This window comes from Psittacula echo (assembly GCF_963264785.1).
Source record: "Psittacula echo genome assembly, chromosome: 4".
Lineage (NCBI taxonomy): Eukaryota > Metazoa > Chordata > Aves > Psittaciformes > Psittacidae > Psittacula > Psittacula echo.
Genome location: NC_137738.1, coordinates 39,959,460 through 39,983,632, shown reverse-complemented (window position 1 = coordinate 39,983,632; position 24,173 = coordinate 39,959,460). Strand labels below are relative to the sequence as shown.

The 24,173-nt window shown below is 41.0% G+C and overlaps 1 protein-coding gene across 1 annotated transcript in view; it reads right to left on the bottom strand.

The window, feature by feature from the left end:
• Positions 1 to 24,173, bottom strand: part of PPP1R14C (protein phosphatase 1 regulatory inhibitor subunit 14C) — a gene marked incomplete at both ends in the record, with an annotated part of 55,033 nt that overhangs the window by 5,445 nt on the left and 25,415 nt on the right. The window contains 2 exons of the mRNA XM_080614840.1: positions 5,313 to 5,345; positions 6,556 to 6,639. Of these exons, the coding sequence (XP_080470966.1) occupies positions 5,313 to 5,345; positions 6,556 to 6,639 (117 nt within the window). The remainder of the gene's footprint in view (positions 1 to 5,312; positions 5,346 to 6,555; positions 6,640 to 24,173) is intronic.

Genomic DNA, 24,173 nt, shown 5'->3' with positions numbered 1-24,173 from the left:
TCACCCAGATCTAAGGCAGTACACTGTACTGAGGCTTTTGGACATGTCTTTAGTTACTACTGCTTCAAATACGTACGTTTTAATCTAATCATAAGGCAGTGTATTGCTGCCTTATATTTATATTAAAAAAACCACAACACAACAACAAAAAAAGACCAAAACCAAATAGTAATATTAACTTGAAATAATTTGTAACATAGTAGGGCCAAAAAAAAAAAAAAAATATATGATCCATCAAAAGTTTAGAGGTTCTCTTTCAGCAGGGTTGAGCTTTTTATTCATGTCTATATATTAAATACACATTATCTGAAGGCATAACCAAAATAGTCACAAGCCAGTTACTTGTTCCAACTAAGAATTAAACTTATGAAAGCATATAGTTAAATGCTCTCTACCTTTCTCAAAATTAAGTGTTAAAAGCTGCTGAAATAGTTTGGCCACTGAAGTAACTGTCAATGACATAAATCTCTGCCCAAATTCTCCAGAGAATATGCACAACAATTTAACATTGTTTGTTTGGAAATCATATGGGAAATTGTTATTAATTACAAGTTACCAGCAAAACAACTTTCTTCAAGGATGCAATTTCATCTACTTTTTCTCCCATGTGGACTAAATAAAAAATTATACTAACAAGATGGTTTAGATAGATTTAATCCTGCCTGAGTGGGAGAGATCTCCAGCCTATTTGCCTGAAGCTTTGCATATTTCCATGAGGAAAGACAGAAACAAAGGAACTCCAAATCTAATTTCTCATTCTCATCAACTATTAGTTATGTGCAGACATTGTGTAGCTCAGCTGCATCTTTTAGAGTCAGTAAACATAAAATTTGCCCATTCATTGGATTTCTCTCCCATAGTAGTTTAACAGGCTATTATTCATTTCTCCTGTGGGAACTTTGGCAGTCCCACTAGCGGAAGTTTTAATTCACATCAGACACTAATATTTCAGATTTTCTCCAAAGCCCAGGCCATATGGGTGGTCTTGCTGCTACCAATAGCAGAGATACAATAACATAAATTTAGCTTTCTTCAAAGTATGCATCTTGACAAAACCTCATTAATTTCATGGCCACAGCAGCCTTCCTATTAAATAAAGGGTCTATTGTTAAGTATCAATACCCTATCATCAAAATTACAGATTATATTTAAATTTCTTTGTTACATTCACTGCTAACTTAAAATTCCCTTAAAAAGACTTAAAATTCCCTGTAACCTACATTAAGATTCTTCATCACTTAGAACCAAGGCAGAAACTTGACAAAGGTCTGAGTGGGATTTTCCACAGGCAAAGCATGGCACTGGGTGAAGCAGTGGCACCTCTGGCATATGTGTGATGCAGAAGGATGCTGCTGCTCCCTGCTCCTTTTTGACCACAAAAGTTCAGATCCAGAATTTTGTTATGGCACTAATTCTGCAGACAGAATACCCTTTGAGTTGTGCACTCCCTAAAATAAACTTCTCTCACATCAAGCGTTACCTTATGTCAAGACCACATGACATGTACTACTTTTGAAGTAGGTATGTAGTTACAGAAGAGAAAAGGGGAAGCACAGTAAGTGTAAACTGTCTGAAGAATACTCCTAGCAATGTTTGATTTTGCATGGTAAGAAGACGACCATCACATGTCAAATCATTGTCCACATTTGAGATCCCAAAGCCTATGCCTCAAGTCAGGCAGCTACTCAACTTCTCTTCAATATGTACAACTTAACCACACAAAACAAGGAGGTTGTGGCTGAAGTAAAATGATGTCAAATATAAATACAAGTCACATATTACAGTAATTAACACCAATAAACACACTGGGTTTGTGTGGTTTTTGTTTGGGGTTTGGGGTTCTTTTTGGGGTGGTCAGTTTTGGGGTGTTGGAGGGTTTTTTTAATTACTATGTTTGTAGAAACAGCCAAGTTGGCAACTGTGCCTAGAAATTATTTCTAGTTTCTGGCACATTTTACAAAACTAATTTTTAATGACTGAATGATGCATCAGTTGCACTGCATATAAATGTTGATTAGCAAATCAACATTTTAATTAAAGAATCATTCATGTAAACTTAAACAGCACCCAAAAAAACATACTGACTGTATGTGCTTTCCTGAATAACCTTTAGTTGCCTTATTTGAGCAAACTACATGACTCTTTACAATAAGATTCCCACATTAAGCATATTTCCATACATATTGAAACAGCCATAACTGCTACCTTAAAAAAAAAAAAAAATGCTTTTAACATTTTAGAGCACATTTAACAGCCTATTTATCTTCCCTTAGAAGAAAGACTTCATAGCAGCTCCTTATACATTACTGTCAGCTATCATCTTTGGCCAGTTTATTAGAGAACAAGAATTCCTCCCACCTTTCAAGTGACCTGAATAACTCTGTTTCTTCTGATGAAAAATCAATCCAGAATACATGCAAAAATCCCTGTCTTTCCTTAACCATTAGTCTAAGTGGAAGGCAGTAAGCAAAACTTATTTACAATACACGTTAGGATTTGTAGGGGGTTGTTTGGGGTTTGCTTTGGTTTTTGTTGGTTTTTCAGTTTGGTTTTGGTTTGCTTTGTTTTGTGTCTTTGTTTGCTTGCTTTTAAACAGATGAGGTCAGAGCTTCAAGTTATTAAGCTTTCTACCTGCTGTACTCTTTTTCCCTATGTTTCGAAGAGTAGACATGACATATTACATTTTTCCCCAGTTAGGGATTACTGCCTTTTGCAAACCGTGTAACTCTCAATGCTAAAATCCCTAATGCACTTGGTTGATTGTATTTGATTGGTCAGAAGAAATTCCACCAGCTCACATTCATCCACCACAAATCTTCCAGAAAGCCCTTCACAAACCAATTACCTCAATAGTTTTGAATGGCCTGAAAATATGAAAGGATTTCAGATTTTCCAGACAAAACGCAGATCCTCATATAGCAAGCTTAAGCTAACTTTAGGCCTTTCTTAGTCCACACATGGCAAATAAAAAAATCACTATTTTGAAGTGGCCTAAATTAGTAGTCATGCAGTATTACTGGGCTTATCATAGTACAGATGAAGAAGAAAAGCTGCTGTTGTGAAAATAATCCTGGGCAATTACTCCCCTTTTGGCAACTATCCTCACAGAAGAGTGGACTAAATAATCTACTCAACCTGGCTATCTCAAAAAGAAGGAAGATGGATATGTTCCCAGGTAAAGGAGCTGCCTCCATTCCATCAGCAGAGGACTGAAAAGACAAGTCACTAGTTACGTATTAAAATGTCACTTTGATCCAATTGCCTTGAGGGCAGTAAAGTACACGTGTCCAGGATGTTGTTTCCTGTGAACAGCCATGCCAACTTAATTACCAGCACAGCATTTCCTGCAGTCCTATGACCAAGGTTTCCAGTGGAACACTCACTGACATCTATCATGCACCCGTGTCACAGGTCAAAATTTATCCTGGCATTAAGTGTCCAGCTTCAGAACTAAGAAAAATAATTCATATTACATGGTCAAAGGCTGAAAGCGGTCATCTGTAGTGCAGCATTACTACAGTGAGACATCTGAAGACTTGATGTTTTGGTCTGTCATCTCCATAATGGGAGACGTGTGTTACCTGCTGTGAAGAAACCAAGGTACAACACAGACCAAGGTATAGAAGCATTACCATGCTAGTCTTTCTGGGTCAATTCCCTGCACTGTCAAAAAGTTAGTAGCAACAATTGTAATAGCAATTCTGGAGAATTTCCACAGTCTACCACAAAAAAAAAAAAAAAAAAAAAAATGGAAAAGCCCTGAAGAAAGTCTCTGATAAACAGAGAAGTGTCTATTTAACTGTGTCAGTGGTTCTTCCTAACACCGTGACTGCCCTAAGCCCCAATAGTTTTAGTAGCTACAGCTGTAGATGTTACAAAGGAAGCAAGCTACGTGCAGCCTTGTTTCAAAAAACAAATGCCTAGCTTCTAAGTCATGCAGAGCTGAAAGGTTCCTGACTAGAAAAATCCTGTAAGCCAACCATGCTAAATAACTACACAAAAGCCACAATTGGAAAAGCACTGACTCTATAAATTGAACCAAGAAAATGTCATACAACCTAGCGGTTGATTTTGGTGGGGTTTTTGGCTGGTTGGTTTTTACAATGATTCAAAGTTTTTCTTACAGTATTTCCAACCCAAACCATTCTATAAGTCTATGATTTACTTCTCCTAGTAAGCTGTCCTGGGTTCAGCAGCAGCAGTCAGCTTTTCTCCTTCTTAGTAGCTGGTGCAGTGCTGTGGTTTTGACTTTCAGCCTGGGAATAATACTGATAAAGCCGATGTTTTCAGTTACTGGTCAGAATGTTTACCCTGACCAAGGACTTTGTGAGCCTCATGCTCCGCAAGGGGGAGGAGAACCCGGGAGGAAGCAGAGACAGGACACCTGACCCAAACTAGCCAAAGAGGTATTCCATACCACAGCACGTCATGCCCAGGGATGTAACTGGGAGCTACCCGGAAGGGCACGTCCTCTTTTTTGTCGGGCTCTTTTCCGGCGGGCGGTATCGTATTCTCTTCCCTTGTTATTTCTCTTATCATTATTATTATTGGTGGCAGCAGTAGTGATTTGTGTTATACCTGAGTTACTGGACTGTTTTTATCTCAACCCGTGGGAGTTACATTCTTTCAATTCTCCTCCCCATCCCTCTGGGGGGGGTGGGGGGGGAAGTAGACTGCGTGGTTCTAATTTACGGCCTGGGCTTAAACCACGACATAAGCACACATTACTGTATGAGAAGTAAGCTATACTGGCACTGGACACATTACTGAATATTCAAGTTGAAACCAGGGTGCTCAAATCCTGCTAGTTCATGTTATCCCACAACTGTACTCAAGTCTATTCACAAAAACAATTAGCTGAGCTGCATACCTATGTAACAGTTCCCAGAATAAACAATTTTACCTTCAGAGATAAAATTTAATGGCTTCACATTGAAGAGCACACAGTCCATCTCTCAAGTTGATGTTTCATGCAAATATAGTAGTGTTTTAACCATGTGATGAGAATTGTGTTTAGTATTCTTGTAACATGACGAATTTCAGCATGGGTAAAGTAAAAGCAAGAACATTACAGAATACAATAGATACTTCAGCTGGAATGATCAGGAGCTTCTCCTCAGGGCCCAATCCTGTTCCTACTGTAGTCAAGTGACAAGAATAAACATTCCCAGGATATAAAACCCCAAGCCCATCAGTTCTCTGTTAATATTCTTGTATTTACTTTATCATCAGTATAAGAAAAAAAAGTTACTTTAGCTTGAACATCGCTACGCTTTCCAAACATAAGTAGTATTTAAGAAAAGTCTTTTTACCTCTGTTGGTTTGTAGCAATCTACAAGAGTTTCCTAGAAGCAAAACATGAAAGTGTCAGTTCCAATACAGAATAACAGTGAACACAAACAACTCTAAAGTATAAAAACTGCAAGGGAATGGGGAAAGAAGAGGAGAAGGAACCAGGAATCACTGGATTATGAAAATACTGAAAACTTAGCATTATAGCAAGTCACCTTCATTCCCTACCTAGATGGATCAGAATAATTTGCAACATGAGAGAAATGATGGCTTCTTTCTCCAGGTTGGAAGTTATAAAATCCCCCTCTTGAAGAAAAACAATCGAGAATCCAAGAACATTTCTCCCAGGAACATACACATGTGAAAGGCAGCTTTCTGTGAGGGCACCACAGTCTTTGTGATGCAGAAATACAGACCTATAGACCTTTTCTAGTTTGTTAGCTAGGTCAGGCGTTCCTAGCAGCCCAGCTGCAGCAGCTAGTTTAGGCAGAAGCAGCAAAGTTATTTATGAATGCTGAGTAGATAGAGTAGAGCCATGTCCCATGTCTCTGTGGCTGGGCACTGAGCACTGAGAAAAGGGTGCCAACAGGCACTGCAAATCAGATGTGGTGCATTTAAGCATCACATTAATCACCTCCCAGAAGTGAGCTGAGGGCAAACCACTCACAGGTTTCCTTCCTTCAATGCATCTGAAAAGATTATAAACAGAGACCCTCATATTCATTTTCTATCTTGAATTACATATATGTATCTCTATTAAGACAATGATGTTTCCTCCCTCATTCTTCCATTCATAAACTTTAATCTCAAGCAGAATTCAGAGAGAGTTGGTTTGAAGGGTTTAATTTCAGCAGACAGCTTCTTAATTTCTCTACTAATTCCTGCATGTGACCACCTTATCCTTTCCTCAAGCTTTTAGACAAGTTACCCCAAGATAACTCAATGGGCTTCAAATCCTAGCTGGTATAGACAGAGAAACAATTTCCAGTTTTTCATTTCACATACTTGTAAAAAGTTGAATGAATCTAATCTGTCTCAGCATATCTCCCTATATCACTGGATTCTTTGAACTCTTATTTACTCCTGTTATCACCTACCTTCCAGAACATTTTTAGCCCAAAAGATTTTGATTACCTTTTTACAGTCCAGTAGATTATGCTAAACTCAGACCTAGGAACTTCTCAGTTCTAATCAAACACAAGATATGGACCCAGATGCATTAATTCAGCAAGATTCTGATTTGAAATTAGGAAATAATATTACCTGTAATTTGAGAGCCCTCTCCTCTTCATTGGCTGCATCAAGAAGGTCATCAATGTCAATTTCTACATCTGGCATCTCTTCTTCCTGAAAAGCAAAAATTCCCACATAGTCAATGGAGATATATATCCTTTAATTAACTTCAAAAGCAGCCTAGTGATAGCACACATAACCCCATCTGCCTGCAGCCAGGCAAGAAGGAAATCAGTAAGGGACGGTGGCTTGATTCTTTGTTCCAGGGCCATCAGAAGACCAAGCCCTGACCACACAGGAGGTGACAGCTCTTAAGCAACCCTTTCATCACAGCCAGGGGTTGTGTTACTAACCCATGCCCAGCAGCACAAGTCATGCTATTCTCATAGCACTGGGCAAGAGGATGAAGAAGAGCTACGGGAAAAAGGAGATAAAAACTGCAACAATCCACAAACTTGCTTTGAAATCATTCTTGATTGGACTGTTTATTTTGTTACACTATGGAAGATCTCCCTTGCTTAAAGTTGGCTTACAAAGATGACACACATCCTTGTAAGCCACATACATCCACTAGAAGAGCTCAGATTTCCAGTGAAGTGCAAAATCTAAAGCACAGAGTATTTCAGATAATTTTTTAATCTCCACTACCCATACATTTCTGCCTCTGCATCACCACCACATCAGACACGTTGTTCCCCGAGTTAGAGCAGCAGTCCACGTATTTTGAAGGATTCCTGAGCTCTGGCATCCCAAAAAGAATTCATCCACAGATAACACCGTTCATTGCGTTCACAGTCTGCTGGCCATTATTTGCATTTTCACAACATAAAATGCACTTCAAGATGGTAAAAGCAGCACCTCATCATGCATACAAAACACTGGTCTCAGCCTTTCCCCTCCCCACACAAAGTCCCATCCTCACGGTGGCCTCAGTGCCGCAGCCACATAGCTCCGCTGCTTCCTCTGCTCCATCCAAGCCAATGCATGGGCACTGTGAGTCTGCCCTCTCACAAGTACACTGTCATCGATCAGCTCACCAGCACTGCATCACCTTAGCACTTCCTGAATGAAAACAGGGACCTGAGAAAAAGCCTCCAAAGGGGAGGCTGGATTTGAGAGTCAGGATGAAGCAACAAGACCAGTATCCCCAGCGGCAGCTATCTCATTGTACCCCAACAACATTTTTCAAGATCCTTTAAAGAAGCATTTTGACAAAAACGTGATGGGCCCAGCAATCTGCAAAATTTTAACAATTGTGAAATCATTTAACGTCTCCTAACAGCAACTGCCACCAAAATCACTTTTCTACTGGATAAGAGTTCAAACATTAGTAAGGAAGGTAACAAATTAGCCCAAGTTAATCTAACAAAAGTTAAGTACCAAAGTGCCAAATACTTGTATCAGCAGCTCCAGCTAAAATTCCACCTGTTCAACATTTATTTGGATATGAGGAGGAAGGAGAAAAGTAGGATGATTAAGTTCCCTATTTCCCACCTCTGAAGGAAAGCATACAGAAATGTGATAACGCAGCCATGCAGGCCAATGAATAAAAGTACACAAAGCACATCCTTTGCCCAATTAGCAGGTTCACTCTTTGTCAGCGTGCATTTTAGTCAGAAAGGAAGTCTGGGCATTTGCTGAGATGAATCATAAAAATACTACTTACTGTAACACAGTCTGGCAATAAGGGAGCTCCTAACCTAACACTATAGGCTCATTAGCAATTAAACATGAGGGGAAGAGTAGAGAAGTCTTCCACAGACTACAGAGATATTCAGCAAAAGCCACCAGATTAGAAAGGATAAATACTAATCCCTAGCAGTGGTACCCTTAGCTTACTATTCCAATGCTACTAATTAGCATATCACACTAAGAACCAGAAATTCCCCAAATAAGACATTTTATCTAAGCAGCTCATTAAAAATACTGTCGAGATAGGGTGCCTGGAGTTACCACCATTAATACTTGAAATATATTAAAATACACATCCGCGGACCTGCATCTGTGTGCTCAGAAGTGTTGTCTGTACATCACATATTTTGTCAAGACACACGTTCTGAATTCTTGCCTGTCAGAATGGCATTCTGGCAAACTGAAATGATGTTGAAAGACAACAGTGGGGGGAATTCCCTAGAAAGTATACAATGCTTTTTTTGTGACCACACTTTGCTGAAGCTGAGCAGTCCTGAAAGGTTAGCTTTATCCTGATTGGTACGAGTCATGTGGGAGAAATTCTTGCTTCTATCCCTCCTCATTCTTACCTCCTTCATATCAACCTTCTCTTACATCTTCAAGGTTCACACTGCCATTAGTCCAGAGGGCAACTATGCCAGTAATTCACTTAAGCCTTAGTATAAGAGGTAACACATTACCTCTACTTCAAGGAAAGCCATAACAAAAGATAAGTCAGGGATACTTCAGAAACAAGGGAGCCTGCTGTGTCTGACACACTGGCCTTTAATTAAGTTACATTTTCTGCAAAAGATCATGTGTATTTGCACCACTTCACAGCAAATTTGAACTCTGACAGACAACACAAATGGATGGGTGGAAGCCCAAAAAGGTAACAGTTGCTCTTATTTTTGGCTGAATGAAAGAACATAAAGCATTTTTTCCCCATGCCTGAATGATCTCAAGAGTTTTATGTTACGTATGAAAAACATGTGCTTAGGTCAGGAGCCTGACCAATCCACAACACCTGTAATGACTCTTTCTTCCTTCCCTCTCTCATGTCTTCTGTTTGCCTCATTTTATTGGCAAGATAAGTGTGGTTGATCCTACTACAATTGAGCAGTTAGATCCCGAGTAGGCTGGAGCAAGCCTGAAAGAGGTTGTGCATAGCAGAAAGGTCATATTTTAAGAGTCTTGTTCATGCCATTAGGCTGTGCAGGGAAACCAAAGCACTGCCATGTTCTGATCCAGTGAGAGGAAGACAAGGTGCTGCAAATAGCAGACAATGGGAGGGGAAGAAGGGGGAAAGCATGCTGACAGGGAGCAGTCCCCAGATAAGCTAAAATAGAAGAGGTCTGGGGGTTGTGAGTGCAAGCACCCATCAATTGAAACAGGGGAAGGGAGGATAGACACATTCTTTCTAAGCACCCTCCTTCCACTTTGCATTAACAACATGGGCAAGACACGAGCTGTTTTACGCTTGAGTATTCAGAAGTCCAAGAATATCACCAGCGTTAGCTTCCATGCTATTTAATGCAATTTAAACTCAACCTTGCATTGGAAGACAGCCCTGTGCAGGCTACTGGCAAAATGCCTTGGGGCACAGACATGCATTAAGTAATAAATAGCTGTAGCAGTTTAAGAAATTACAACCTCTCCAGCTGTTTTCTACTTAGCCTTTGGCAGAGGTGATCACAGCACCAGCAGTGAACGGAACAGTAACAGGTGAACATCCCTTAGTGAAACAAGAGAAAGGCCTCTGAAATCACTTTCCACAGCAGAGTAAGCCAAAAGGATGGATTTTGTAGGGGCACCTGAAGACCTCTTGCACACCCTAGTCTATTGACTATTGAGGACAGCACCTCCAGCATAGCAAGAACAGGTCTGACATTGTTACAAGTATTTACCAATTAAGCATTTATCTAAGGCTTTAAAATTTAAAGGGTGATAGCTGCCCTATGGATAAATTGCCACTATAAATCCAACTTTCAAATTAGCCTGCTACCCCTCATCCTTACTGCCCATTCACTGTGCATCATTTTACCGTGCTGAGAAATAATGAAATAGGTTTGGTTGAGTTTTACTTTAAATTTTAAGTTTGGGAGAGAAAAGAGAAGCTAAAGCCATCATTTATGTAGTCAGTTTAGAAACAATCTGAAAGGACAGAAAGAGGAAGATGAAGAAGAAGGAAGGAAAGGACCATACATTTCAGAGGTAAGAAAGTTTAAGACTGCATGAATTGGGGATTTCTCTCAAAGTCCTAAAAGATGGCCAAAGCAAACTAGAAAGTAGTACCAGTTCTTCTAGAAGTATCACTATATAAAAAGATTTAATTTAAAAATAAGAAACACCTGCTGGACATCTAATACAGATAGCCTTAAATGAGTTAATCTGCAGATATAGACAGAGTTACCTTGCATTGGGGCAGTGCTAAGTCTCAAGATGATATACTAAAGTGCCATAAATTACCAGTACTAGAAGATGTTTGGTTGCATATGTGACCTGGTGGGATTATAAATGGATTGCACTTAGTACAGGTAAAAGAATACTATCAAGTAGTCATTTGTATGGAACACAAAGGAAAACCCTGTGCATTCCTCATTTCAAAGTATTCCATTCCATTGACTTATGAGTCAGGGCAAAAGTAGACAAAAAATGAGAATAAAAAGAACTGTTTAAGTGGTCAAAAATTTATGAATCCATAATAAAAAAAAAAGCTCTTTCTGATGTAAAGCTAATCCTACTTAAGTGGAGAGTCAAAATACAAAAGCTAAAATGAAGCTGCTGGCAGCACAAAAAGGCTGCTAGAGTCTACTGATTGGTATGAGAAGCAACAGATTTGGAAATATGTTGAAGAGAGCAAGAAGAAACTCAGAAGTGCCAGGTTTGGGGACATTTACAGTAGGAATAAGAATCCTTAGTGGTACAACCCAATTACTAAATGACAATGTTTTCTCCAATTCTCAACTACTAACAGCAGTAATGCTGTAGCAGCCATGATGATTCAATGTTAAACATGAAAAAATAATTCTCTCATTTCTGCTGGTCCAGGTGAAGTGATTCAAGCAACACATGCAACAGTTTGCACAGTTGATAATTAGTTAACACGTTTAGGATGCTGCTCCCGCTACAATACAATCCTTACTATGCAGTTACATACTATTTTCTCCCACATCAGACACTTACCTCATTAGCAACCAGTCAGTTGAATGTTCAATCTCAAAAGGCAACTCAGAGTGCAACGCCCCACACCCCTGAGTGCATGCCATCCAGTCTTGGTTCCAACTAAGAGTTAGAAAAGCCTGTGTTGCCTGTATTAGAACCAAGGCTGTTCTAACCAGAACAGCAGCCCCTTCCACCATGACCTGATTGGTGAAAGAGGTACCTTTCTTCAACACTCTTGTCCATTAAGTAAATATGAAGAGATATTAAAGGCAAAGTTAACAGATTTGTTGACTCATTTTGGGTTGGTGATCCTACTGTTCCTGAATAATCATAATTTATCTGCAGCATTGTGGCTGTTTAACAGAAATCTTCTGTGCTGAGCCTGTCTTCAAGACTGACCTCACATGTATCTGGTTAAATATTCTGAAAGGGAAGGACACTAAGTGTCCACCTGTCAGCAGAATGGCTTATGCAAGGTACCGAGTATCTCACAGGAACACCTAGTGTATCTGTATCTACATAACATGGTATGAATAGATGGATAAAAGTCAAGGATGCTGTGTTTCATCTGATCTACCCTCATCACTGGAGCTAGCAAGTGACTGTGCCCATAACCTTGTACACACACCACTAGAGGGAGGTAACACTTTACAAACACAGTAAGGGCCTCTGAAGTTGCTGGTAGAGCATGGAAGAATCTTCTCTAGTCAATTTCAGGTCTGGAGAATGGCAGTTTAACTTTTGTCCTCAAGTACTCACTTCCCTCTGCTCCTCTTCTTAAAAATTCAGTCCTCAGCTTTTATTATCATGGCTTGGTTCCTGCAAAATCCTATCACCTCTGCTCTACCTTTTGGGGGTATTGCTTCTACCTCTTTCTTATGTACCCTTTCTCCTCAGCCAAGGGCCAGAAGGACCACTGCAAGCAGAGAAAGAGGCAACTCTCAGCTCCCAAGCAGTATAGTCAGGGCTGTCTACCAACATGAACTGCAAAAGTCCAATTGCAAGAGTCCAGCCCCTCCTAATTCCCTATAAAGGTAACTTATTCACCTAAGAATCTTTGAGCTTATTGCGGATATTTAACAAGTTTGAACACACGACAACCACAACTGAAAGAGGAGGAGAGATCCTTGATGAAACTGAGAACACATTCATCAACTGGCAACAGGCATCTCCAACACAACGCAAGTCTTCTCACTCCTAAATTTCCAAGATTAGACATACTAGAGTTTAAACTAAGCTGCTAAAAGTTCTCATGCAATGTGGAGAAACATTTTTCCCCTCCTGATTTTAGTCTCAACTCAGAAATAACTGAATTCTTACCTAAAAATCTTCCCAAGGTATTCCAGTTGAGACTGGCATCTACTGCAAATCTCCTCAGCTCAGATTTTTTCAACTTAGACAAATATGACATTTTAAAAGTGCATTTTCCAGTTGTTAAATCAAGAGTAGTGCTAGGAATAATGCTTTCTCCTCCTCTGCATGGAGGAATACAAACCTTGGTGTGAAGCAGAGAGGGAGCTTACCTAGAAATCATCAGTACCTGGCAATTAAGAGAACTGACAAAGCTGTGGGAAAAGGTTATTAAGATAGATGAGAAAGACAGACACACAATGATAGTGTCTACACAGGCAAGTACAGCTGGACCTCAGCCAGTGTGCACAAATATTTGTGATGCTTCACATCATATTTGTTCTGAGTTACTGGCTGGGCTTAAACCATGACACTAGTCCAGAAAATACAGCTGCATTACTGCAACTTTCAGACCAAGAGAATAAATCCTGTTGGCAAAGCATTTACATTCAGGTGCCACAATTTATTAACACAGCCATCAGATTTCCAGACCAAAGCTTATCCATATTCTTCTGGCTCAGAGAAGAAAGAGCTAGCTAAAGCCTGTCTGCATCTGACAATTCACCCTATGTTGATTAGTAGATAAGTGGGCAAACAGCCTGAAGCTTGTATTATGAAGAGCACATCTTACTCCAGGGAAATCCCAAAGAGAAGACCTTTTGAAGATGCATGTTTGAACCCAGAGAACAGGGAGCACTCTCAGCTCCCAGGTCTAAAGATCCACTCTCAAGATCCGTATCAGTACACACATTAGGTGTGTGTTGTTCCCAGCGTGAGATACGCTATGAGACAAACACAGGATTACATGATAAGACGGATACCACCATGCTACTTGAACAATCGGAAGAACATGCCCATCCTGTCAACTAGCCAGCCTTCACTGAAACAGTGTGGTTAGGAATTCTTCCTTCTCTTTTCTCTCCTTATCCGAGCATGAGCAAACACACCCTTCTAACACATCCACTTCAAAATATAAAGGCTGATTTGCAGAAATAACCTTAATTGAAATTAAGTCAGTAAAGTCTAGAAGGACCACACTAACAGAGTGAAGGATATGACAGCAACTAGATACTTCTGCATTTTCCAGGCTAGTACTTACTGCCTAAGACATATATTCAATAATATATCGGAATGTACATACACATCACTTTAAGCACCTGATCAACGAGTGACTCACAAAAAATAAGTCCTATGAGCTGAAGCTTCAAAAAGCAAGAAGCTCACTTCTGACCACCAATGAGCACAGGAAAAAAAAAGAGAAGACAGAACTTCTCTAGCTTTAGATCAACATCTCATTCATTATTCCTGAAGAACTACATAGCTTACACAATACTGTCAACCGTAAGTATCTGAAAAAAGCATGTAGGGCTGCAAAACTGAACCGTCAAAAGGTGACAGTAACCTGCTGGTCTAACACACTCATCTAGATGAACAAACCAGAGTATGCTCTCCAAAAGACAGCAGTAAAGGAGTCAAATGGAAAATGAGACTAAGGGCGAGAAGGGCTTTTACTCACATTTCCTATAGGCCATTCACAAATGTTAATGTGAAAAATACAGTTCCTTTTTATGCACTTGGTAAGATGTCCTAAAGTTACTGCTAGTTAAAAAACAAAACAAAACACATTAGCACATCTGAAGCAAATTATTTCTTTCCTTGACCAAAACGCAAGAACAGGTAAAGGAGAGGGATCCTGTGAGAATGTTTCCTTAATGGCTGGGACTTCTATGAGTTTGGAATATTCAGGATCATTTATTCCTTTCTGAAGACTATGAAAGGGGGCAAAGTTAGCCACCTGGAAAGCGTAAATTGTGAGGGTTACAGGCTTGAATATTTGGTTTTGGATGATGGGATGGAGGAATGAATTCAGGACAAAATGAAGCCAAGCAGGACAATTCCTGTATAAGGATATCACCCTAGGCAAACTGGGATACTAACCCTGTATGTTAGTGTTACTTAGCAATAGCCAAGAACAGATCAAAGTTCCTTACTTGGAAATTAGTATTAAAAAAACCACGGTTCAAAAAAATTTAAAACAACTACTAGGAGTCACTTAAGTATAAGGGTATCTTAATGTCTATGCACGTGCCAGGAGTTAGGTACAGCTGTAGCTTCAGAATTCAAATGGAAATGAAAAATACACTAACAGGGCAATGACTAAACAGCACACACAAACACTTAAAATCCTAGTTATGAACCTCATTAAAGCCATTAACAGCAACTGATATTTTCAATGAGCAGGGGAGGAGCACCCACTCAAGCCAAGTTCTTTCAGCTCATTACCCAAGCTGGCTCTTGCTCTTCCCTCAGTCACTGTAGACCACTGCTGTTTGTTTCAAGCTGTAACAGCCACAGATCAGCCTCTCCTCTTGGCTCTCATGCAACTGTAGAGCAGATGAAGTGGACAGATGCTATTCCAATTACAAGTTACATTCGAAGAGTCAGCTCCTCTAAAGCAGTCGACACAAGACAAATTTTCATTATAAAATAGCGCACAAGTACACAAAAATAGCAACCACACAACTGATGCAAAAAGAAGCAACTCTGTTGTGCCCTTACTTCAGTTGGGGTGCTTCTGTCAGCATGGAGTGATCAGGGTTACCAGCAGAAATAAGAACATCATCCCTCAATGCAATTCCTGTGAAAGCTCCCTTTACGGGCAAAAAGGGAAGAGGATAGCGAGAGGACCTCCACATCCAGAGAAGGGGTCCCAACCCAGCTTCCCCAAATATCTTCACCCTTCTCCAGAACGCAAGCCTGCCTGCACTGACACTCAACACAGAGGCAGCTGTTTTTGCAGATGCCACTGCAGTTTTGCCTTTCCTTCAATTAGAAGGCTAGAGGGCAGAAAGACAATAGCAACACACCATGATTTCCTCTGGACAAACTCCTTACAGCTACAGTCTGCCCAAACACTAAACTTAAGTCAGCTGCTTAGATCCTACACCAGAACATGGTTAGCACGTAATGGCATTTTACCCCGTTTAGGAGTGGGTGAAAAGTAAAACAGCCAACTGTGTCAAAAGTCAGCTAGACGACAGGAAAGGGAAGGTTAAGTTAAAGCACAGCGAGACAGGTTCAAGTACTGCCAAACCATTCGCTGAAGTGAAGTTACTCAGGGAAGGGGAGGCAGGGTCAGTTTCAGCGAACAACTCCATATATAATGGCTGTGCAACTAAACATTTACAGAATTGGAGCAATAAAAAATCCAGACCAGCCTCCTGCTGCTATGTTCTGCTGCACTGCAGACCGATGCTTCACATCACTTCTAAATTGCCTTAGTGCCACAGAGCTATGCCAACATGAGACTTCAAATAAATCGTACAACAAAAAAAGCAAGTAGTTGAAAAAAAATTGATATATTTACTTGATACTAGCAAATTATAATGTTAGTAGCTTGTTAAAAGCAAAGCACCAAAATTTCCCAAATTAACTGTTTCTGTGTAGATTCTGGCCTACCTACACCCAAGAGTGATGGCAACAGGAGTTTCAAATGGAGGTCAGGGGCTCTCTAATCAGTAAGGGCTGACCAGCCATTAAAATTCATTGTATATTTCTGCATGAACATGACCACTGCTGTCAGATTCCTCTATGTTTATACAGACCATAGAAGAATGTAATGATGATGACCTCAGCTAAATACTCTAAAAATGTCTCTGTAAAAGAAACCACCCTGATCCTCTCTTTCAACAGTCCTCTGTTCTGCTTGTTAGCAGGGCCACAAAGCTGCTATTGAAAGAACGATGTGTTAGGGTTAGGGCTAAGCTAGAGTTTTATTGCACTTCAAACTCTGCCAACTCAATTGAGGCTAGGCTTGCCCAGCAGACACACTGCCTACTGTTGGTCACCAACACACCCTTCAAGTTTTCTTGGCTGGAAGGAAGGCTGTGCTATTTCAGAAAGCCATGCCTTTTTATTTACACACCCTTAGAGCCAGCATGGGCTGGCTGCCACACTTCACTGACTGCATTCTCCATTCAGCAGTGGGGAGGTAACTCACTATGTATGGATGCAGCCTGCAACTCCATAAACAGCAATGGAGGCATGTGCAGGCGCCTTGGCCAATAAATTGAGAGCTAAGGAAGTAATTCCCAAAGAATCAACAGGAGAACTTCTCCTCTAATTAGCTGCTAAATAGGCTTTTCTAAGAGTAAAAAAAATGCATACACTATTTAGGGGTTGGGGCTGGGGGAAGGTTAGCAAATTAATTTCTTGGTATCCTGTGTTTTAACAAGTTTTCAAAAGAGCTTATTATGTAGGTGACTGGAAATACTTATCCTGGGCCCTGAACTTGCTATTTTTAGTTTGGTATTTATCTGTTGCTTGAATGGGTGACTGAAACACTAGTCAGAGGTCACACACTTGCAGTGCTGACTCCATTCTGTCCATACACAGTAGTTCTTGTATAAGCAGCTGTTTAGGAAGCACTTGCTCAGATCTCCTGCCATGAAACATCCAACAGTGAGAAACCAAAATAGGCTCTGACTTGGAACAGAACAGCTTCTAGGAATACCACGCTGGCCAAAAACCAGTTTGGCATGCCTTGCTTGGTTTGTGGCCCCATCATTCATTTAAATATTTCCCTTGGTTCATTTGGGAAATACAAGTTGAGCATCAGTTGCAATTTGTTATTTACTCTTATTTTACCATATGAGTATTTGATAACTTCAGAAAAAATCAAAAATCAGATGGTTTTAACTATGACACTGATGCAGCTGCCCAGTACAACAGAAACATGGCCACTTTTCTTGAACAGGAAGAATATCTCTTTGTGCTTTCCTCTCCTGGCTGAGAAATCCTTGCCTAGTCTACAAGGAAAAGTAATCATGACGCCAATGCAGATGAAGCTGCTAAATTAGAAAAAGGCACCTTTCCCCAACACTTCTCAACAGACAGAATAGCATAAGCCAGTAAGAAATACACAAGGAAAGCTCCATTTCTCAACTACTTGACAATTTAATGTCTCATCTGAAAAGTTTGTATCAGTGCAAGACAGAGCAAACGAGAGAGTGATAGAAAGTGAAAGCTAAACATATAGTTCAGATTATCTTCTCTGCCATTGGTATGGGCATATTAATTCCTTTCAAAATGGAGATTTTCAATGGAAGCATTCAGTTCTTTCTTACATAGAAGCATTTTCTTCCCATCCCAGCAGGTGTGTTAACTGGGATTTCTGTCCTGCAGCATCACCCCTCCTTCTCACTTGCAAAAGCACCATTTAACTACCTGACGTAGGTGCTCATAGGTTCTATATGTCATCTCATCCCATTTTAGTTAACATCTATTTGCCAGTTTTACCGACTCTTTTCCAAAATCCTTTTATTATATCCAAATGTAGCACATTTGAAAGGAATTTAGGCTTTAGACTTCATTTAAGGATACTTCCATTTAAAAGCTCTAAGAAGTCTGGCAAAAACATCTTCCCATTAATTAAGTTTCAAGTATACATATTCATTCTTGCCTGAGAGTCTCTGAAAAACAGGTTGTAAAAAGGCACTGTACTTCCAAGAGCACATCCTTTCAACCAGACCACTGAATACAAGAGAAGGGTTCACTGCAAAGTCTAAAGCACCACTAAAAGAAAAGCTTCCATTAAACCCTTCAGAGTCCCAACTCCTCCTTCATTCTTCCACCCATTCCACTACAAAGCCCCCTGTGCCCCTTTGTGCCCATTTACCTATCCTGAGAAGCAAACCTTTGGCCACTGCCAAAGAATTGCAGTCTAAACTGCCAGCCAACCTTATAAATGGTGTCGCCTTCTTGAAAAAGCAAACTGAGAAAGTATCATTTGACAGAGCCCGCAGATGATCTGCAACAACTGTTTTAAGAATAGATACCAGCCTGTCTTCTGAGGTAGCCTGCAGTATCAGGACCTCTACTTTCAGCTCCCAGGATCCCTAAACAGGGCACTTTTTCAGCTGAACTCTCACTTTGTGTGGTCAGCCTAAAATTTGTTCTCCTTCTCCTGCTTCAACTTCAAGAGTTATCTTTCTTAAGCAAATGTCATAAATATGTCCAAATATTTTCCTCCATTTTTCACACACAAACTTGCAAGTCAGCACTTGTCAGCAACCTCTAATGGTCTACATTGTTTAAATGGTCACAGGCTGAAGAAAAATATGTGTTTCTCTTGCCAGTGGCATTCCAGAAGAATTTAGAGTTATGGATGATAAGGATATATTTTTCTTTTTTTAAGGAATAAAAGCTCTGTGGTTCCATAACCACAGCCTGAAGAGTTATTTGAGGCACACTGAAGGAGAAAAACAGAACATAAGACAAAACACTTGTTTTGGCTTGGTATAAAGTAAAAAAAAAAAAAAAAAAAAAAGGAAAATAACAAAATGAAGTCATCCTGAAGCATCTCATTTACTCACAGCTTCACTTTTTAAATGCCAAAGAGCCCATCATCTTCCAGGACATGGTATCTTGATGGCAGAAAGCACGTGGCAGACCTTGTCAAATCGGATAATGAAAATTTGTGATGGGCTACATGATCATGACAGTGTTAGCAAGCCCAAAACAAAATGGGGCCAGAGCATTCAGGTGTCCTTATGCTCCTTGGATAAACAAATGGGCAATATTTCCCAGCACAACCGTGAAAGTTCCAGATGCTCGTGCAACAGCTGCAAGGCCTCACAAATCACTGTAGCTGAAAGATGATGCAGGCAAACAGAGCATGGGCTGATGAGGGCCCCTGAATGATATGAACTTACAGACTGGCAAGTGACTCTGATTATAAGTCAAGACAGAAATTGGAACTGGTCTGAACTAAAGGGAAAGAACCCCAACAGGCTGCCAAAGGATGAACACAGTTTTTCCCCCTCCTTCTCAGCAGCACAACTCCCATGTACATGCTGAAGAAAACAGCTGCTTAAACTGTTTCTTATGACTGAAATACAGCTCCAGGAAAGGACTACTTTTTAAAAGCTGTATCAAGCCTACCCCTTCATTCATTACTGGGTTGGAGCCCAAGCAGAAGGACTATAATCCTCACCATTTGAAGTTAACAAAAGAGTGATAGACTATTCTTAAATACGTTAATGAACACGGTAGGAGAAAAAAGAAGGGGGGGGAAAAAGTGAGAAGGAGATTTTAAGGGAAGTGTAATTTTCTCAACTATCTCTTAAATGCCAGAAGGAGCCGTCTTCAGGAATACCAAAGCTTCCCAGAAAGGAGAGAACTTGCACATGTACTCAAGATGTCATTTCTTAAACAGTTTCCTGGTTCTGTAGGACAGCATACCCCAGGCCTACCTGGGATCCAAAGCACTTTGATGTAAATCAGGGATCCTCTGCAACTCCTGGAAGTCCAGAACAAAATCAGAGGAATGTTTCCAGAGGCCAAAACAAGGAGGTGTTAGCACGGGCTTTGCCTGCAGCAGACTAGACAGCTTTTCAGAGAACCTAAATGAGTACAGCTGTCTTTTAGTTTTCTCCTGAAGTTATTTACCTACTAGGCAAACCATTTCCAGCAGCGTAGGTATATTTAAAATGCAGCCAAATAGTAGCTGCATTCAGATTTATGTTATACTGAGTTGAAATACTATGTCATGTTACACCATCCAACAGTATGCTATGTACACAGCGTATACATATATATACACTACCCCTTCATAAGTATGTTAACAGACCACAAATATGCAGCTACGTACACATATGTATGAACAGTTCCCTGTTGTTACCGAAAGTTACCAGAAGAAAAAGAATCTGTACGCAGATTTCTGTGTAGCAGTGTAGGTAGCAAGGCCTTGAAGAAGCACAGCTTGCTGTAGCACAGCAGAGCGTATTAACAAGCCATCTGTTCATTATAACAAGCTCAACAGGATTCAGCTTCTAGCTGCAGAGATGCTACCTACAGCATGTCCCTTCATCAAGCAGTCAGTTGTTGGATATTGCCAAAGTCTTGCCACATCCCTTTCAGAGAACATGTTCTATGTCTCTGAATCCAGCACAGTCTGGATTTAAAAACTGCTTTCCCAGGGGGCTGTGCCTTTGAGCAGAATTAGTCACGCTAAGAAGCAGCCCACAGTCAGGTTCCTCCAGCTAGAGACATGCAGACACAACCAATGCTATTTGCTTAAAGCTCTCCACTTCTACTCTCACTTCAGAGAAGGATGCCTCGTATTTCCAGGAACACGAACACTGAAGAATGTGAAAGCTGTTTTCAGAAGAGAAATTGGTTCTTGAAAAAAAGAGACAAGAACAACGTCTCTCTAGTCCTTTGCAAGCAAGATGTCTAGTCTTTTAGTCTCTTGCCCCTCCCCTTGCTATGTTTCTCCCTCCCTTCAAATAGAGGAATTATGAAACAGCTGTTGCTTTTGCCAGCTTTGTGAGGCAGGGAGCAGCAGTCAGAAGTAGCAGCAGGGGGACAAAACTAATATACTCTGGGTCCCATCTGTTGAGAATGGGTAACAGAAGACAGAGGGCAAGGAGATAAATAGGGACTCTAATGTACAGTTGAACAGCTTCCTTCTCACCACCTTTCTTATGTTCTTTGGCTTGATATCAGCTCAATATTTGGCAGAGCCAAAGAACTGCAGCAGAGGAAAGGACAAAACTCTTCAAGTTAAATGTACAACATCAATCAATTTCGTACCTTCATAGTGTTCACAAGCAAGTCGTTTAATTAATACAGTGTGCAGCCAGTATTTTGGCTTAGTTGTTACTCTGCCATGTGGCAAACTAGACAAAGCAGATGGTCAATAAGCTCTGTTAAACTGTCAGGGCCAGCTATTATGAAGAGACAGAAAACAGCTCTCCGCTAGTTCCAATATTTTAAGCTAAGTCTCAGCTACCTCCATTCAGTTCCTCCTAGAAAAGCTGGCATCAAAAGAATCGAGGTTATACTAATAACGTTCCCAAGGCTCCAATCCTGAGGCTTAAGATCATGCTAGGCCCCATGCTGAAAGATGTTCAAGTTCATTAAAAGGGGCAAAAATGTGAGAATATCACCTGCACTACACTAAGAAACCACTGACTCATGAAATAAGCTGGTTTGCATCTTAAAAAAGTAGTAAGTGTAGAACTTAAGTCAGGAGGGCTAGGATTGAAGTCAGAGATTAACTCCTCAGTTTCTGAATTCCACCCAGGGAAACTAGCAGAGCATAAGTCTTACTTAAAAGGATGAATTGGTTAACAAGCCAAATTTCAAAATACTTTATGGTCTTCAATAAAAAAAGCTGTTGTCACACTTAAACTCTGAAACCATCTCAGACACTTTACCTGGCATCTACCTCCAGATCGTTCTTTGATCCTTACAACAAACACAGACACTCTGAATGAACAACCAAGCGGAACTGAAGTCTGGTTCAACAAAAAGCACAAGATTTGCCATGTTAGAGGAGAAGGTTTCTGGCAGGGTGCACAGCTACATCTTATTTTCTTCTGCTAAAATCCACTTCTTCCCCACTACAGTAGCCTCTCTGCCTACTCAGCAAGAAACATTAATGTAGGGGCCTTGTTATGATGTGTCTCCAGAGACAAGCATTCACATTTTGACAAAAACATGCCTCTGCCTCCCCTACCACCTCCCATGACAGCAGTCTTCACTTCAAGGCCTTCAGGTGGTACAGTTTAACTTCTGTGTTTCACCAGAGGAAAAGGACGCCATGTGGTTTTAGAGCAAAGCAGTGTTTTGATAGCCTTAATCCCACCTGCAGCAAACTTGGCCAGCAAAACATGACATACATGGAGCCCTGGGGCTCCACAGAGCTCTTCTGAAATGAAGCATCAAATAAGGAGACTGGTACTTCCATAGTGCCTAAGCAAGATATGTTGCAGTTTACCTTAAGATGGGAAGTTCTGCTTTCCTAAATAAAACCAGCTTAAAACTCTACGCCAGAAGACTAAGAACTAACTTTCATTAGTTACAGATCAGTAACTTCAACAGACCCAACCAAATAAGGAATGCTTGCTTAGCACAAAGTAAAAGTGAAGTTTTATCATATTTTAAGGCAAACTTTGATCACCCAGAGGCTTATGCATCTATATCAATAGGAATCAGTCTCACATACATAGGGTATCATATTGACTATCACAAGGCCAGAATACTTCCCTCTCAGGGCCGTAAGAAACCCAGGTATGCCTAGACAGGCAGCCTGGGAACAATACAGGGATGTTGTCCAGGAAGCTAGGGACCAGGTTAGGAAAGCTAAGGCCCAGTTAGAATTAAACTTGGCTAGGGATGTGAAAGATAACAGTAAGGGATTCAATAGGTACATTGAGAATAAAAGACAGACTACGGATAATGTGGGCCCCCTCCAGAAGCTATCGGGAGAACTGGCTACCCTGGGCTTGGAGAAGGCTGAGGTTCTCAATGACTTCTTTGCCTCGGTCTTCACTGGCAAAGGCTCTGACCGCACCACCCAAGTCTTGGAAGGCAGACACAAGGACTGTGAGAATGAAGACCCTAGGCCCACTGTAGGAGAGGATCTGGTTCAAGACCATCTTAAGAACCTGAACGTACACAAGTCCATGGGACCTGATGAAATCTATCCACAGGTCCTGAAGGAGCTGGCAAATGAAGTTGCTAAGCCACTGGCCATCATATTTGAAAAATCATGGCAGTCAGGTGAAGTTCCCAACGACTGGAAGAAGGGAAATATAACCCCCATTTTCAAGAAGGGGAAAATGGATGACCCGGGGAATTACAGACCAGTCAGTCTCACCTCTGTGCCTGGCAAAATCTTGGAGCAGATTCTCCTGGAAGGCATGCTAAGGCACAAGAAAAACAACAAGGTGCTTGGTGACAGCCAGCATGGCTTCACTAAGGGGAAATCCTGCCTGACCAATTTGGTGGCCTTCTATGATGGGGCTACGGAACTGATGGACAGGGGTAGAGCAGTTGATGTCATCTACCTCGACTTGTGCAAAGCCTTTGACACTGTCCCACATAACATCCTTGTCTCTAAATTGGAGAGACATCAATTTGATACGTGGACCACTCGGTGGACAAAGAACTGGCTGGATGGCCGCAAGCAAAGAGTTGTGGTCAATGGCTCAATGTCTGGCTGGAGACCAGTAACGAGTGGTGTCCCTCAGGGGTCAGTGTTGGGACCAGTCTTGTTCAACATCTTTGTCAGTGACATGGACAGTGGGATTGAGTGCGCCCTCAGCAAGTTTGCTGATGACACCAAGCTGTGTGATTTGATTGATAACACTGGAGGGAAGGAATGCCATCCAGAGCGACCTTGACATGCTTGTGAGGTGGGCTGATGCCAACCTTATGAAGTTTAACCATGCCAAGTGCAAGGTCCTGCACCTGGGTTGGAGCAATCCCAGGCACAGCTACAGGTTGGGCAGAGAAGAGATTCAGAGCAGCCCTGCAGAGAAGGACTTGGGGGTGTTGGTCGACGAAAAAATGAACATGAGCCAGCTTCAGTGTGCGCTCGCAGCCCAGAAAGCCAACCGTATCCTGGGCTGCATCAAAAGGAGTGTGACCAGCAGGTCGAAGGAGGTGATCCT